The 14773-nt window shown below is 36.1% G+C and overlaps 1 protein-coding gene across 1 annotated transcript; it reads right to left on the bottom strand.

Annotated features, from left to right (window-relative positions):
• Positions 1–11217: 11217 nt before the first annotated feature.
• On the bottom strand, positions 11218–14398 carry LOC116645999 (E3 ubiquitin-protein ligase RLIM-like). The gene is made up of 2 exons (XM_032426482.1): positions 14155–14398; positions 11218–12878 (listed from the first exon to the last, which is right to left on the bottom strand). Exons 1-2 carry the CDS (start codon positions 14396–14398, stop codon positions 11218–11220), a joined length of 1905 nt encoding a protein of 634 aa, XP_032282373.1.
• Between the last annotated feature and the right edge of the window lie 375 nt (positions 14399–14773).

Genomic DNA, 14773 nt, shown 5'->3' with positions numbered 1-14773 from the left:
ATTAATAGACTGCCTTTGCATGCTACATACTTAATAGTTTCCCACATAAGTTATGTATAATTGTTCACTACTAGTTACTTTATTCATAAATGCTTTGCTTTCACCAGTGTTTTATGATGGCAAGTTCACTTATAGAAGTGTTTATTTGCAAAAATATATCTACAGGAATCATGGGTGGGGGAGGAAAAATAATCTTCCTTCTACCCTTCTAGTTTCTTTGGCTGGTCTAATAATAAAATTGACAAGACAGATTAACAGGAGAAAAGCAAACAAAAGTTTAATAAAATGTATACCGTTTGTATACAAGGGAGAGACCTGGAAAACTCACTCCCCAAAATGGCCAAATCCATAGCTTAAATACTATCATCAGTTAAGACAAAAGATGTTTGGGGTGGGGAGCCACTTGGGAGAGTTCTAGAAAACACGGTAAATGAGAGTAAGGTTGTTATGTAGATTTAAATCCTTGTCTTCTCCATTGATAGGAGTTTCTAGGGATTGAGTCATCCCCCTCTTCCTTGTACAGCAAAGGAGACACCCTTACAAATGAATATTTCCCTTATACATGTAAATGTCTCTTTTAAGGATAACTTCTATTCCATTTTCAGAGCTTCTCTCATGTCTCTAGTTTCTTAAAAATAAGTAATAAAGGATAGTTGGAAGAAAGGCAGGGATAAGGGTCCTGCCCCCTCCCCACCCCCCTAAGAGGAAACCACCCTTAAAAGTATTTTATACCACCCTGGAAGGAGCCCTCCACCCTTTCCCGTATGAATGAACAAAAACCTGATTGGGTGACAGGCGCATGGAGGGTTAATCAGATTAAAACAGCCCACACCAAAGAGCCCATAAAAAACCCCTAGATTTAACTCCCAAATCAGCAACCCCCTCAGGTCCCTTCCCTCTTTGGGAGCTTTGTACTATCACTCAATAAACTTTGCTTTACTATCATTCAATAAACTTTGATTTGCTTCCCACCACTCTTCATCTGGTCTACCTCTTCATTCTTAGAAGAGGCATGGCCAAGAACTGCGGGCACTAAAGGAAAAGAAACCCTGCAACATAACCAGCTTAAAGTAATCAGTATGACGAAGAGGCATATCTTGGGGTGGCAAAATTTGATCCCCTTAAATTTGTACATATTGTTTTTACATCTTTTAATTTTGAGGTACGCTGTAGAATGTTACAGTTTGTAGTGGTTCATTTCTTGGAAGGAAAATATGCGTTTTTGTGAGAAGCTTATATTTATGATAATGGCTTTAGTTTGCAGAGTATATTCATGTGCACCATTCATGTCAACAAATGTTTAAATGTGTACTTAACTATGTTCCATATACAAGGTTATATACTAGAGAGAAATTAGAAAAAGGAGGAGGAAGAGAGGAGAAAGCATGATCCAAGACTCAGGAGGTAATAAAGGACAGATCCATGATAATTTTAACTTTTACTAATTACAAATTATTCCAGTCTTACAAAAAATAACAAAGAATCACTAGTCTATCCAAAACCCAGATTCAAGGTGTGATTTTTTTTTTTCGTATTTGATTGGTATCCTTTTGTTTTAGAAATAAAGTGCTGGCAATATACTGAGAGCCCTCAAATTTGATGGCATTTTCCTTCCTGCTCAGAGTTATACACTATCTAAAGTTTGACTATACCATCCATATTTTTATAAATCTAGGTATTTGTTTCCAGTTAGAAACAATATTCTAGTTTTGTGTATTTTGCCTTTGCATAAATTGTGTATTTTTTTTAACTTTCATTTTTCATTGTATTAGGTTTTTCCTCTCAATAGGTTTAGAGGTTATCTATTCTAATTCTAGATTTTTAGTAGTTAAACTGCTAAATTCTTACCTGAGTGATCACATTCTTATGTTTAATATCTCTACCCCTTTCAGAAAAAAATTCAGAAGTTTCAAAGCATTTGTTCTGATCATATTTTTATCCTCTTCCATGTAATTATTGTCTAGATTTTAATTGCACTTCATTTTTGACTTAGCTCCCAAATTAGTCACATAGTCACAATGTTTAATAGTTAATTTTTCTTGGGTTTATCTACATGTGTATTAATTCCTTTACCTGGTATTGTTCTTTATCCCAGTTCTTCATGTGGGATTAATTCCCTTCAGTAAGAAACCTATTCCTTAGAAGTTCTCCCAGTGAGGGTATGTAGGTAGAAATCTCTACCTTTGTCTGAAAATGTCATATTTTTTATTTGTTAATATGGTTAGTTGAATATTGCATTCTAGAGTGATTTCTCCATTAGCACTTTAAGGATAGTATTTTTCAGTTATCTTTTGGAGTCTATTGTTACTGATGGGAAGATGGCTACCAGTCTAATTGTTCTTATTTGGTATTCTTTCTTCCAGATTGCTTTTTAGATTTTCCTCTTTGTCATTAATACACTATAGTTTACCAGCTGTTTTTAGCCTTGCTTCCCCAGAAAGCAGAGCCTTAGGCCAAGGGTTTGTGTGTTCTTATTTAATTAGAGAGTACAATCCAAGTGAACAGGATGGCAGGGCAGAAACAGAAGGAGGGTGATCCAATATGAGAATGCATGATCAAGCTGTAACTCGATCCCTAGAAGTCCTATAAACTAGGTCTCAGAAGTCATGGGGAAGGGAGTGTGAGGAAAGGAGAAAGAATTCACCATGGGCTCAGCATGTAGAAGCCCTGAGCAGGTTGCTTTGATAGTATCCTCACCTGCTGGAATGAGGAGAGAGGTTTGAAGTAGATTTAGTGGAATCATGAATAACAAGACTAACAGGGTTTATTCTGTTCATTCAGTGGTAATAAAAATAATGCTACTAATAATTTAATCAGCTCATTATATTCTGAAAAGTCATTTTACAAAATTCAACATCGATTCTAAGTTTTAAGCTGGAAATGATTAACACTTTCTTTTTTAACATGATGGAGAGTATCTTCTTGAAAAAATAAGGAATTTTACCTTTAATGTTAGAACATCGGTGAACTTCCTATTTAATTATAAGCATTAAGGTGGTACTAGATATAAGTCTCAATATTATGTAGTGTTAACTAGAAAAGTTTTATGTGAAAATATATATATTTCAGGAGGATTAAAGAGTTAACATAGTAAAAATAAAAATAAACATGAATATTTGTCTGATTTTAAAATGAGGAATTACCTTTTATGTATGTGAGAAACAGAAGAAAAAAATGAAAAAAATGACAGGCTTAATATTATGTTGTATTACTTGGAACCTTGACAAAATCATTAACTTAGCAAGGCAAGTAACAAACTGCAACATATGAGCAAACTCTATGATAAAATGGTAACAGTATATATATATATATATATATTATGAATGCATATATATAATATAAAATATATTTAAAATTGATATACTCTCATACAAAATAAGAAAAAAATATCATATCATTTAATAATATAACCAGACAATTCACCAATTCCAATGTGATATGACAAATAAATTAACCTCACTAGTAATCAGATAAATTAAAATTAAAGAAATAAATATTTTTGCCTATCATTTGACAAAGGACTGTTTCCGTTTCTCTCTTTCTCTTTTGATTTTCTGGACAAAGAATTGTTTTCCCTTTTGTAGTAAGAAAAGACAATGTTGGTAATAATATACTGCTTCGTAACTGGCAAATTGTTGGAGAGAATGTAAATAGCTACAAGTTTTTGATGTTTTGGCATTATAGAGCAGTGGCCTTAAAATGGCTTATCCCCTTATGACCTGATAATTTTCACATCTATAAATTTTTTAAAGTAAGTATACAGATATGCCTATGAAGTTTTTTTGATGTTGCTTAAGATAACAAAAATATGTAAACATTTCAAATGTTCAACACTTTTCTAATTTCTAATAAGTTATATTCATTAGCCATATGTTAGAGTACTAGGCTTTTATCTAAAATCATGTTTTTAAATAGAATATTTTAATTTTTTAAAATGTATATTTAAGCTAGAGAAATTTCTTCAAATGGACTCTTGGCATTCCCTTCTAGAAATTTTCTGTCATCTTGGCTTGTGTCACATTTTAATTTTATGATTACCATTTTACCTCTCTTTTTTCTGTCTTGACTATCTTTGTTATCTCCTTTATGTCTGTCTATAATTGCTCCTTTTCCAAGGGATTCCATCCATTTCCCTTCTCTATTATTACTAAACATACTTTTACAGACAATACCTTGTACTTCTTTGACTTCAGTTAGCATCTTTGTTTTAATTTTAGAAGCTTACTTGATATCCATAGTAGCCAGATAAACATTGCCACTAAAATATGACTCTGACATCTCAAATCTCAGAGATCCCAGCTGAATTGTCTTCTATTCCTCTACCATGACAAACCAGTTATAATACATTTCTTATATCAGTGGAACTTCCCACTGTCCACTGAGTCACCTAAATGAGAAATTGGAGGTCATCTCTAAGTTATCCAAACAGTCACCAAATATCATTCTGCTTCTTTAATACTGTGTACTTGAATCTATATATTTCCACATCTCATTTGCCACACCATTATTTCAGGACTTTATACTTTTTTCATCCAATTAATGCCATAACTCTATAAGTGGGACAATCTAACTTTTCCACAATCTGTTCTGCGCTTCCCTGCTGGCGTGACTGATCTAGAAATTGAATAATTTTATTCCTCTTACTAAAATCACATCAACTGTGCACTGCTTAGAGGATCTAGTTCAGCTCTTCAGCATGATATACTGAAGCCATTTGTTACCTCTTTGGCCTCATCTCTTCCTATTTTGCTAATGTGTTTATACCTTTTCCTCTTCTACCCCAGAGTATGATGATTTAGTCACAGTGTACTGCTTACTGATCCCTGAATTTTCAGTGTTCTGTTATGCATCTCTACTCTTGCATGCAGTGTTCATTTTGCTTAGAATAAAATTAATGACCTCATTTCATTGGTTAATTACTACTAGTACTACTAGGTACAACTCAGATAGCACCTAACTTTGGGAGTTTTGACTTATTATGTAGATTGCTCCTTCTAGGCCATTCCATTATGCCTTGTATCCAGAAGATATTAGGGCATCCATCTATAAGAGTATCCATCACACAGAGTGTCGGCATATGTTTACTTATCTGCCTTCTTTAAAATTCAGTACATTTCTTAATGATAAGTGCTGTATTTCTTAACTATAATTCTAGCATCCAGCATCAGGCATGGCACATTCTGGATAAGTATATATGTGTTGAATGCATGAAATAATGGTTTGGAAAAGGTTTGGCAGATATTAAAACTTAACAGGCAAGAAATACTACACAAATATGTTAACTAAGTGAAAGAAGTCTAGGCTGGAATAGATCAAATCCAGGGTGCTGGGTAACAATATTAAAATAAGTTTTCTCTGGAGAAAAAAGGGTGAAAAATAAGTCTGGGATGCTGATATTAGCCAAAAATTATGAAACTGAACCAAGAACTTTCTTTGGTAAAATTTTTGTTTGTTTGATGTGTTTTAATTGAGTATATGCTATACCCACACACACATATAGATGCGCACATACTCACTGAGTATGGTGTATATATATATACACACTGATGCCATAACTATGCTAGTCTTTAGAAATGTAACAATAATAATAAAAAGAAAGCTCTTCTGGAGCTTCTATTTTGGAGTAGGAGTGGGGAAGAAAACAGGTTCAAGATAAAGAAAAAATATGTTTTAGAGATAAGTGCCATAACAACAACAAAAAATACGCTTCCAGGATAAATGACAAGGGCAGAGGTGGTGGATAGCTGTGGTGTGATGTCAGAATGGATAACCCAGAACCCAGAGTTGGCTGATAACTAGTGTCTGTCCTATATGAATGGTGGATGAGAGAAAAAGGAATTTCCTGAAAATACTTTTCCAAGCCCCCACATTTTTGCGGTGATGTTAAAGATGCTGGTTTCATAACTAAAAATGGGGAGTTTCAACTGTCATACAAAAGGAGTCTCTTATTATTTCACAGTGAAAAAGCCCAAGTTAGGATGGGAAAGAATTTTCAAATCTTAAAGTTACAAAAAATGTAGTTCAGATTTCCATTCAAAATTCTCATACTAGAACATTTCTCATAGAACAGATTATACATTTACCTCTCATATAATAAAAAGATGTAAAATGTTTGGTTAACTATTGTAAAGATACTGCAGATGAAGATACTGAGATCTCAAAGCAAGTTGATGACGGGTAATATTACTCAACAGAAACATTACATTTCTTTGTGAAATTTTCAGTACATGCAGTGTTTTGATGTTCATATTGTTATGTGCTCTAACTTGTTTGCGCTTATGGAAGAATTTTTATACTTCATGGAAGATTGAGAGCTCCACTTATTTTTATGGTTAGCCAAAAAAGATACACTTTATGTTGCTATCAAAGACCTATCCACTGGCTATAACTGCTTTCAAAAAGAATTTATTATTCAGATAAGGTTTTCTTTTTTTAAGTAGGCCAGAATAAACAAACAAACAACTAGAAAGAAAATAAAGGAGAAATTTGTTAAGAAGGAACTATTTATGTTCATATTCATGAGTATAATTGATGCTGTGGATTTAAACTAATAAATTATAATGTAAAAAACAGATCAAGTGGAGATTAGAAAATTCAGGTACAAATCTTCCCAATTTCTGATATTTGGCAGAGCAGATATAGAGGAATATGATTTGGGAGCTCAGTCTAATACTCAACAATTATTTTGAGACAAAAATAAACTTTATAATTTGAAAATCGGTATTAAGTTGTGCTTATGATATAAGCAGCATACACTGGTAGAGTGGGATCAGTTGATGTGAAGTAAAGTTAAACTGTTAAGATATTGGCAGTTTTTCAAACAGGAAGGATATTGTCATCTTGAAGCTTCGATAGCAAGAATTAGTTAGGGATTCCATTCTAGGGAAAAATGGTGCCCAAAGGTCAAGAATTGTATTTTTTGCAGGACCAAGAATATAATAAATTTATAGTAGGCCTAGAAGTAAGACATTGAGCCATTTAGGACTCATTATAATATTTTTCTAGGCATAGGGTGGATCATAGATGAGAAGTTGATTAGTTTTCTGTTCTGCATAAGAAATTGGCACAAATGTAGTGACTTAAAATAACATCCCTTTATTAGTTCACAGGTCTATAAGTCAGGATACTGGCATGAGGTGACTTGGGTTCTCTGTTAAAGGTCTTAAAGGCCTGAAATCAGTATTAAAAACCTTGTCAGATAATTTGAACATCTAATTCATTTTGGGATTGGCATCATTCATCATTTTTCATTCAAGTTGTCATGTATCTGGGTCTTGGTATGAAAGGTGATGTTTTATTGTCTCTTGAACACTTTGCCTATTATGTTAGGATGCTTTGGTTCCTGTTTAAAGTTTGTTTTTTGTTTGTTTTGTTTAAATTTTAGCAGGTATTTTGTTTAGGTTTGGTACACAGTGCCTCTTCTACTTTTGTGGACTGTGGTTCCATGACACTAATTTTCAGAACCTTTGTGGTACTATTTTGTCTGCTTGATTTGTCTTGTGCAGGTGGGGTTAGTACAGATCTGTGCTTGTGCTGCCTAAGCGGGCAGAAAAAGCTTTCCAGGCCAGGGCACCTGGTGCTTCTAGATGGGGGAAGGGAAACTCTGGTCGACTTGGATGAAGAGCACTTCCTGGGCCAGGCACTTGTGTCAGGATCTCCCTTGTCTGTAAGGTATGGTGGGTACTTACCAAGTTGAGAGCTTTTTGTGGTGTTGGTAGGTATAGGCAAGTTGCCTGGTATCTCTGGATATGGGAGAGGAGTCTCAGGCCCAGCTAAAGAGAAGACCATTTTCCAGGTGGGAGCTTTATATGGTGGGATCACTTTTGCTGGTACCCTTGATCACCAGTATGTCTGGGCGGGGAAAGGGGGCCTCAGGCCCAGTGGGTAAGGAAAGCACTTTTCCAGGTCACTTATTGTCAGCTGGGCTTCCAATTGTTTCTCTTTACAGCTTCTGCAGAGCTCTCCTGGTGTTTTCAGTGGGATTCCCATTTGATCTGGTGGAGGAACAGCCTATTTGATCTGCTTTCTGTTACTCAGTTGGGAGTTAGGAGGGGCTGAGCCTGGGTCACCTTTTTCTTTTGGGAGGGGGTCATAAGATGTCCTGCCATGAAGTTGTTCATCCATTCCAAGGGTCCCTAGCCAGTTCACTTTCTCCCATAGAACTTTCAGAGTTCTCCTTTGGTTGTCTCATGTTATTTCTAGGATATATAGTTGTACTTATAGGGGCACCTGGGTGGCTCAGTCGTTAAGTGTCTGCCTTCGGCTCAGGTCATGATCTCAGGATCCTGGGATTGAGCCCCGCATTGGGCTCCCTGCTCGGCGGGAAGCCTGCTTCTCCCTCTCCCACTCGCCCTGCTTGTGTTCCCTCTCTCGCTGTGTCTCTTTCTGTCAAATAAGTAACTAAAATCTTTATAGTTATACTTATAGAGGGGGGAGTAGGAAGAGAGGGGTATAAACCATCTTATCTGGACTAGAAATCCTGTGACTTTTAAGGGCTCACATGATTAGGTCAGGCTCATTCTGGATAATCTCGCAATCATCTGTACCATACATCATAACCTAGGAAAGGGAATGATATTCCATCACATTCACAGGTGATATTCCAGGGGAGGGGCTACTCTAAAAGTCATTGGGAGCCATTTTAGAATTCTACCACCAAGGCATATATGAATGTTACTGAAACATTGATAAGGCAGTTATTATCCTCCGGAAAGTTGGAACACGTTAGGATAGCAAGAAGACAAGTACTGCTATAATTATTCTACTCACTTTAAATGAAATAGATGTAGTATCTGAAATACTTAGTAATAATCAGAATATACAAACAACTTTCAGAATTTAATGTGAATTTCGGAGGTTCATTTAAGACTTCATTTCCAGCCATGCAAATACCTTCTGTGTGAAAAATATTCTAGCTCAAAGATGTATTAAAAGACTTCACCAGCACACCCTGTTTATATTTATGTTTCTGTGTAATTACTGTGGCTGCCAGCAATTCACATAGAAAATAAAGTTCAGGGGTGCCTGGGTGTCTCAGTTGGTTAAGCATCTGCCTTGGGCTAGGTCATGATCTCAGGGTCCTGGGATTGAGCCCCACATCAGGCCGCCTGCTCAGCAGGGAGTCTGCTTCTCCCTCTTCCTCTGCCCCTCCCCCTAGTTCGTTCTCTCTCTCAAATAAATAAATAAAATCTTAAAAAAAAAAAAGAAAAAGCCAGTGATGATTCTGACTTTAAATTTTTAGAGAAAGTGTATACTTAACACTGACCATATTTATATAGGTTGCACACTGTACAAAATTTATGACTGTTGCTTTGGTTATAATACCGTGTATTCTCACCTAAACCAGGATTGAAAATTTTAAGCAAAATTTGCTGGTTTGGCCAATATACAAAAAATGAAAACAAAAACAAAAAATTAAAAAACTCCAGAGTTTCCAGGCTGAATTAGGAGAAAAATCCTTCACTCTGTTTGGATTGGAAAGGAAGCATGACCTAAAATTTGATTTTAAAGTGTCATGGTTTTGGGTGTGATACTTTGATGGGGACGATTAGGGTTGAATTAGGTAGGCATGTTTTTGAACTCCAGTTTTTCAGATTACAACTTGGGAGGCTCTAAGCAGTAATTGGGTGCTTTGGATCATTCACATAAAGATTAAGATATATAAACCATAAGACACTTTATAAGAATAAAGAATATGTTTTTAAAAAATCATATGAACTAAACTTACAAATGAAAAGAAATTCGGGGCACCTGGGTGACTCAGCCGGTTAAGCGTTGGACTGTTGGTTTCGGCTCAGGTCATGATCTCAGGGTCCTGGGATCGAGCCCTGAGTCCGGCTCTGTGCTCAGCACAGATGCTGCTTGAGTTTTTCTCCCTTCACCGCTTTTCCCCGCCCGCCCCCCCACTCTAAAATAAATCTTTAAAAAAAAAAAAGAAATTGAGACTTGAATGTACTTATAAAGCAAAAATTGAAGAAATACCTATACTCGCTTTTTTCCTTAGTTGTTTACCATCACAGCAAACCAAAGTGTGACATGTTTAAGAGCAACGTAATTAAATTCTATGGGTTTCTCATCTCATCACTTCTAAAGATAGTGTACTTGTTCTCTTCTTCATGGTACCAGCTCTGAGTAGATGAAAGGAAAATTAAAAGAGGGTTGTTAAAGAGCTGAGTCAAAGAGCGGAATGGAGGGCAAGGGGAAGAGGCAACTACTACCTCCCTATACCCCTTCAAGCCTAGTGGTGATGATACTGGTTTCTCACAGTTGCTAGCCTCAGGGTACTTCATCATCTCTTGGTTTCCTTTCATTCTTTACACATTTTTAGTAAATAGTCTCTTCATTAAGCCCTATTCCATCACCCTTTTCAAGTGTGCCATCAATTTTTGCCCAGGACCCTAACTGATACATTAGTAGTGGAAAATGGGAGAAACTTTAAGGTAGTATTAAGGGTTGGGATAAACTGCTGGGAAGAAAGATAGGAAGACAAAGTTTTTTTGTTTTTTTTTGTTGTTGTTGTTCAAAAGACTAACTGATTTTTATTTTAGGCTAAGCTAATAAGAAACAGTTGTTTTCCCACAATATGTATGAAAACTTCAAGCATTACTTGAAGAAGGCAGATTTGAATCCTCTGGTCTACCTCAGATCCTTTGGGATAAAGAAGCTTCTAGTATTGGAAGACAAAGTTTTTAAAGCTTTTTACAGCATTCTATGAATGTAATGACTTTTTTATGTGAGCGACTCTCATAAATTCTTAACTTGCTTCATTATTTTGGTTGTGTTCCTGTTTCTTTGCATGCGCATCTAAGATGAGACACGGCTATGAGATGTCTGGGATTTGCATGACTAGATAATACTACTAGGCTCTATCTGGATTGATTATATATTAAGACATTCCTCTCATGGAATCAGGAACATCCCACCCTAGTGTACCTGCTAAGTTTCTTTTGAAATTTGGTGATCCATTATGGTGTGAAATTTGTTTTTGCTCTCAGGACAATATTGTTTGGTTTTTTAATATTTCCTTTTATTTTGGAACAGAAATTGAGGAAAGTCCAATCATTCCTTCAGGAACCAATGACCCAGTTCAGATTGTTACACTGGGATTCAATTTTAGATTAGATTCAGATTGTTATATTTAAGAATCACTCCAAAAGTAGATGTTAGGCAGGTCACTACTGTTTGTCCATCACTATAAAAGTTTATATAGCTGAGAATTCAGATCTCAGAATTTTCTCTTTCACCAGAATCTACTGCTTTCCTACGACAGAGAGGACAGGTAGAGTTCTCTGACAGCCAACGATCGATACAGTGGACATGAAATTCATGGGAGCAAGGTAGGATGCGAAGTCTGTTTCCTTCTGTGTACTCTGTGATGCAAATGGTACAGGCTTTTAATGCACCACTTTTACCAAAAGATGTTACAGCCAAGTTGTCAATTTGTGCTTTGGTAAGTCCTGTAGGTTGGTCATGATGGTCTTCATTCAAGAGGAAAAAATGGTCCAGATTAAGGGAGGTCCAAGAGTCACTTTCATCAAATATTATTGGGCTCATAGGTCTACTTTCTTGCCTGGTTTCTGATGGTGAGCCTGATGGTAAGCTTATTTCATTACTGCCTTCAAACATCAGTGATCTAATTTCTGAATTTTCATCAGTGGAGCTGGAACTGGAAATAGGACTAGAATTGAAACTAGATATGTAGCTGGAATTTGAACTAGAAATCAATGGAAAATTTGAATGGAAATCAAGACTAGGATTTGAATTGGAACCAGAACTAGTCCTACCACCAGAACCATCTCTTTCATTTGGTGACTCTGCCCTTTCCATGTTTTGACTTGAGGGTGAGACACTGTGCACTAAATCACTGTCACTGTCAATGAGGTCACTTGAGTCACTGAATCTTGTCACTGTCTGCGTTAATGTGCTCTGAATTGTAATAGATGTTGCATCATATAAATCAGTATTTAAAATTCTGTGACTGGGAATACTGATGGTACTGACATAAGCTGTTGTATCTGTCTGCTCAAAAGGTGGAAACATATGCCTAAGTCCTCCTTGTTCACTTTCTAAAGTGACAGTGTTGTTTAGTGTCTCAGATGTTAACAGAGTTCTGCTAGCTATGCTATCACTATAAGAATATGCCCCAAGATGAACTTGTCCTACTTCAAGATCGAACGTTATGGTTGAACTTATCTGTTCCTCTTCCCAAGATTCACCATCACTGGTTGTGTCTGAAGAACTTTCTTCTTGAACAGCATTCCTTGTTCCAGAAGTTGAAAAAAGACCCCTATTTTGCAGCTCAGGTTCAGTTATTTGCTGTCTTGATGTTTCTTGGTGCTGAATTCTAGAAAATAACTCTGTCTCCTCTACTAGAAGCTGCTCAAAAATCTCAGGTGCTATATTCTGATGAAATCTTAGTAAAAGTTCATTCAGTGAATTTGGAGCTGAACTACTTTCAGTTCTTGCTCTGGTTCTCCGATGCTCTGGGCTCCTGCTTCTTGCTCTTCGCTGACCTCTGGTAACTGGCACTTCTGTTAATGCTTCAGTTGTACTTTGTTCTGATGTAGGTGGTCTTAAAAGTGTTGATTCAGATTGTGTATTTTCCGCTTGCCTTTGGATGTTTTCCATATTGTCTCCTCTGGGAAGTCTTGTAGATAGTACATATTCGTTCTCTGGATTTGGGCTCCCATTATTAACATTAAAATTCATTTCTAAACCAAATCTGGAATTATTGCTATTTGAATTAATTTGGCTCAGTTCTTCCCAAGATTGGTTTTCTGTTTGCCCACTTGTCACATTTTCAGTTTGTCCAAAAGAGTTATCAATCCAGTCTAGTAGAGAGTCGCCACTAGATGCATTGTCAGAAGAATCTCCTCCACCTGTTAACAAAAAAAAGTGGGGGCTGAAAGGAACTACCAAAATTAGAACCATCATAAAATAGCACTCCGAAACCTTGTTTCAAAAGCAAACAAAAAATTAGAACTTTAAGACTCAGATGTTTTAAACTTATTTCACATTTATAGAGTTAATATTTTGTAAACTACATTTTCTAGATTTACAAGTAAAGGCAGGAAAGTTTGAGTTCCTTTTGAAAAGAGCTAGCTAATCCTAGATAAATTTAGAGAATTGTTTTTTTTTTTTTTAAAGGAATCTGGAAGAAGTCTGTTTTCAGTATTTCATCATATACATGGCTTGTGTACCACTGTGGGAGGACAGTCGAGACAACATTTTTTTACTCCACTGTCAAAACACTAATGCAATTAAACAAGGTTAAGGTACAGTGCTAGTATTTTAGTTCAGTTTACATTACAGCCTAATTCTCATTAGCCTACAACATTACTTCTTCTAGGCTCTTAAGTGCTTATGGTAATATATAAAGTTGTTTTAAAATATAAGACTATTGTAGCCTTGCCCAAATTTAAATTAAGTTTATAGCTTTAAAAGTTTTTGAATACTTCTTAATGTTACCAAGATTTTGAGTTGACGGGAAATTGAAGGTCAGATCAAATGAATAGACTGTATTTAAGAACCAAACTATTATATATCGTTTTCATTCGATAGTAAAATTCTCTACTTCACACTAGGAGAGAAGCACCAGACCTGATTAGAGCAGGATTTCTCAACCTTAGCACTGTTGACATTTTGGTGCTGGATGATTCTTAGTTTTGGGGAGCTATCCTATACATTGTGAGGCGTTTGGCAGTATCCTTGGCCTCTGCGCACTATTTGCCAGTCATCATTTTTGACAACCAAAAATATCTCCAGACATTGTCAAATGTCCCTTGGGGATTGGGGGCAAAATTACCCCCAGTTGAATAGAGTATATATTTTTTTTTTGCTGGAGAGGAATTCCCTGTCTTTATAGAAAAAATAATTCAGGAAGTAGGAGGAACTTTTAGTTGAGATAGAAAACCAAGAAAAATATCAATAGGCTATTTCACACTGTTTCCCAATTAAAGTAACCCAAATGTGAACTGGGGAAAAAAAAAAATATATCTTGACATTCTTACCAAAAATCAAGTAAATACCAGTTCTTTTTAATGAGAAGTTACTTAGCACCAAATTAATGTGTGTCACTTCTGTATCATCTTTGGCTGACTCTACTATGAAGTTCCTTACCCATCCCATTCTATTCTCCCTAAAAGTGAAATATACCTGTATTTTCATCTAAATTTTGTGGTGGGTTTTCTTTAATTCGTTGAAGTCTCCTCTGCAACTCTTCTAATGTAGTTTCACCTGGGATGCCCAGCAAATTGTTATCCCTCATTAGCTTGTAATCTTCTTCACTCAGGTTATTTACAAATTGATAGAAATCTTCTTCCCGGAACAACCGGTCCATCTGACTTGTGCGCAGGGCCGCAGATTTATCTTCTTCATCATCGGAACCTGAATTTTCCATCCTGATGAACGAGTGGAAAGATATCTGACTTTTATGACATGCTGTTGAAAAACAATAACTGGGTCTTAATTTATATACGATTATATCTATATAATATATGAAATACACTAACTGGATTCTCTTTCTGCTTTAGTTGGAGTGTCAGAACCCGACGCGGTTGGATCTGCCTCCGCGTAGGTTTCTCCTCCCTCCGTGACCACAGTACTGCAGCTCCTGATGAGTCCCTCGTTGAGAAAAGTCGTTATCTGAGAACTTGCTAGGCACCGTTGCCTAGGTAACCATCGCACTCCTCATTGTTACCAACTAGGGACTATATTCAGGGTAGGTTTCATTTCATTCAAAACCAGCAAATACTGCCGAGGCTTATTGTGACAG

The sequence above is a fragment of the Phoca vitulina genome, unplaced genomic scaffold (genome assembly GCF_004348235.1).
Source record: "Phoca vitulina isolate PV1807 unplaced genomic scaffold, GSC_HSeal_1.0 scaffold35, whole genome shotgun sequence".
Taxonomy (NCBI): domain Eukaryota; kingdom Metazoa; phylum Chordata; class Mammalia; order Carnivora; family Phocidae; genus Phoca; species Phoca vitulina.
The sequence above is the reverse complement of the archived record's forward strand: the minus strand, read 5'-3'. Positions and strand labels throughout refer to the sequence as shown.

What these genes read in the sequence shown, in the direction of transcription:
- LOC116645999 (XM_032426482.1), bottom strand. Translation starts at nt 14,398, where the DNA reads ATGGAAAATTCAGGTTCCGATGATGAAGAAGATAAATCTGCGGCCCTG. An exon ending in AAATTTAGATGAAAATACAG is followed by an intron (nt 12,879 to 14,154) that starts GTATATTTCACT and finishes TTTTGTTAACAG; the next exon opens with GTGGAGGAGATTCTTCTGAC.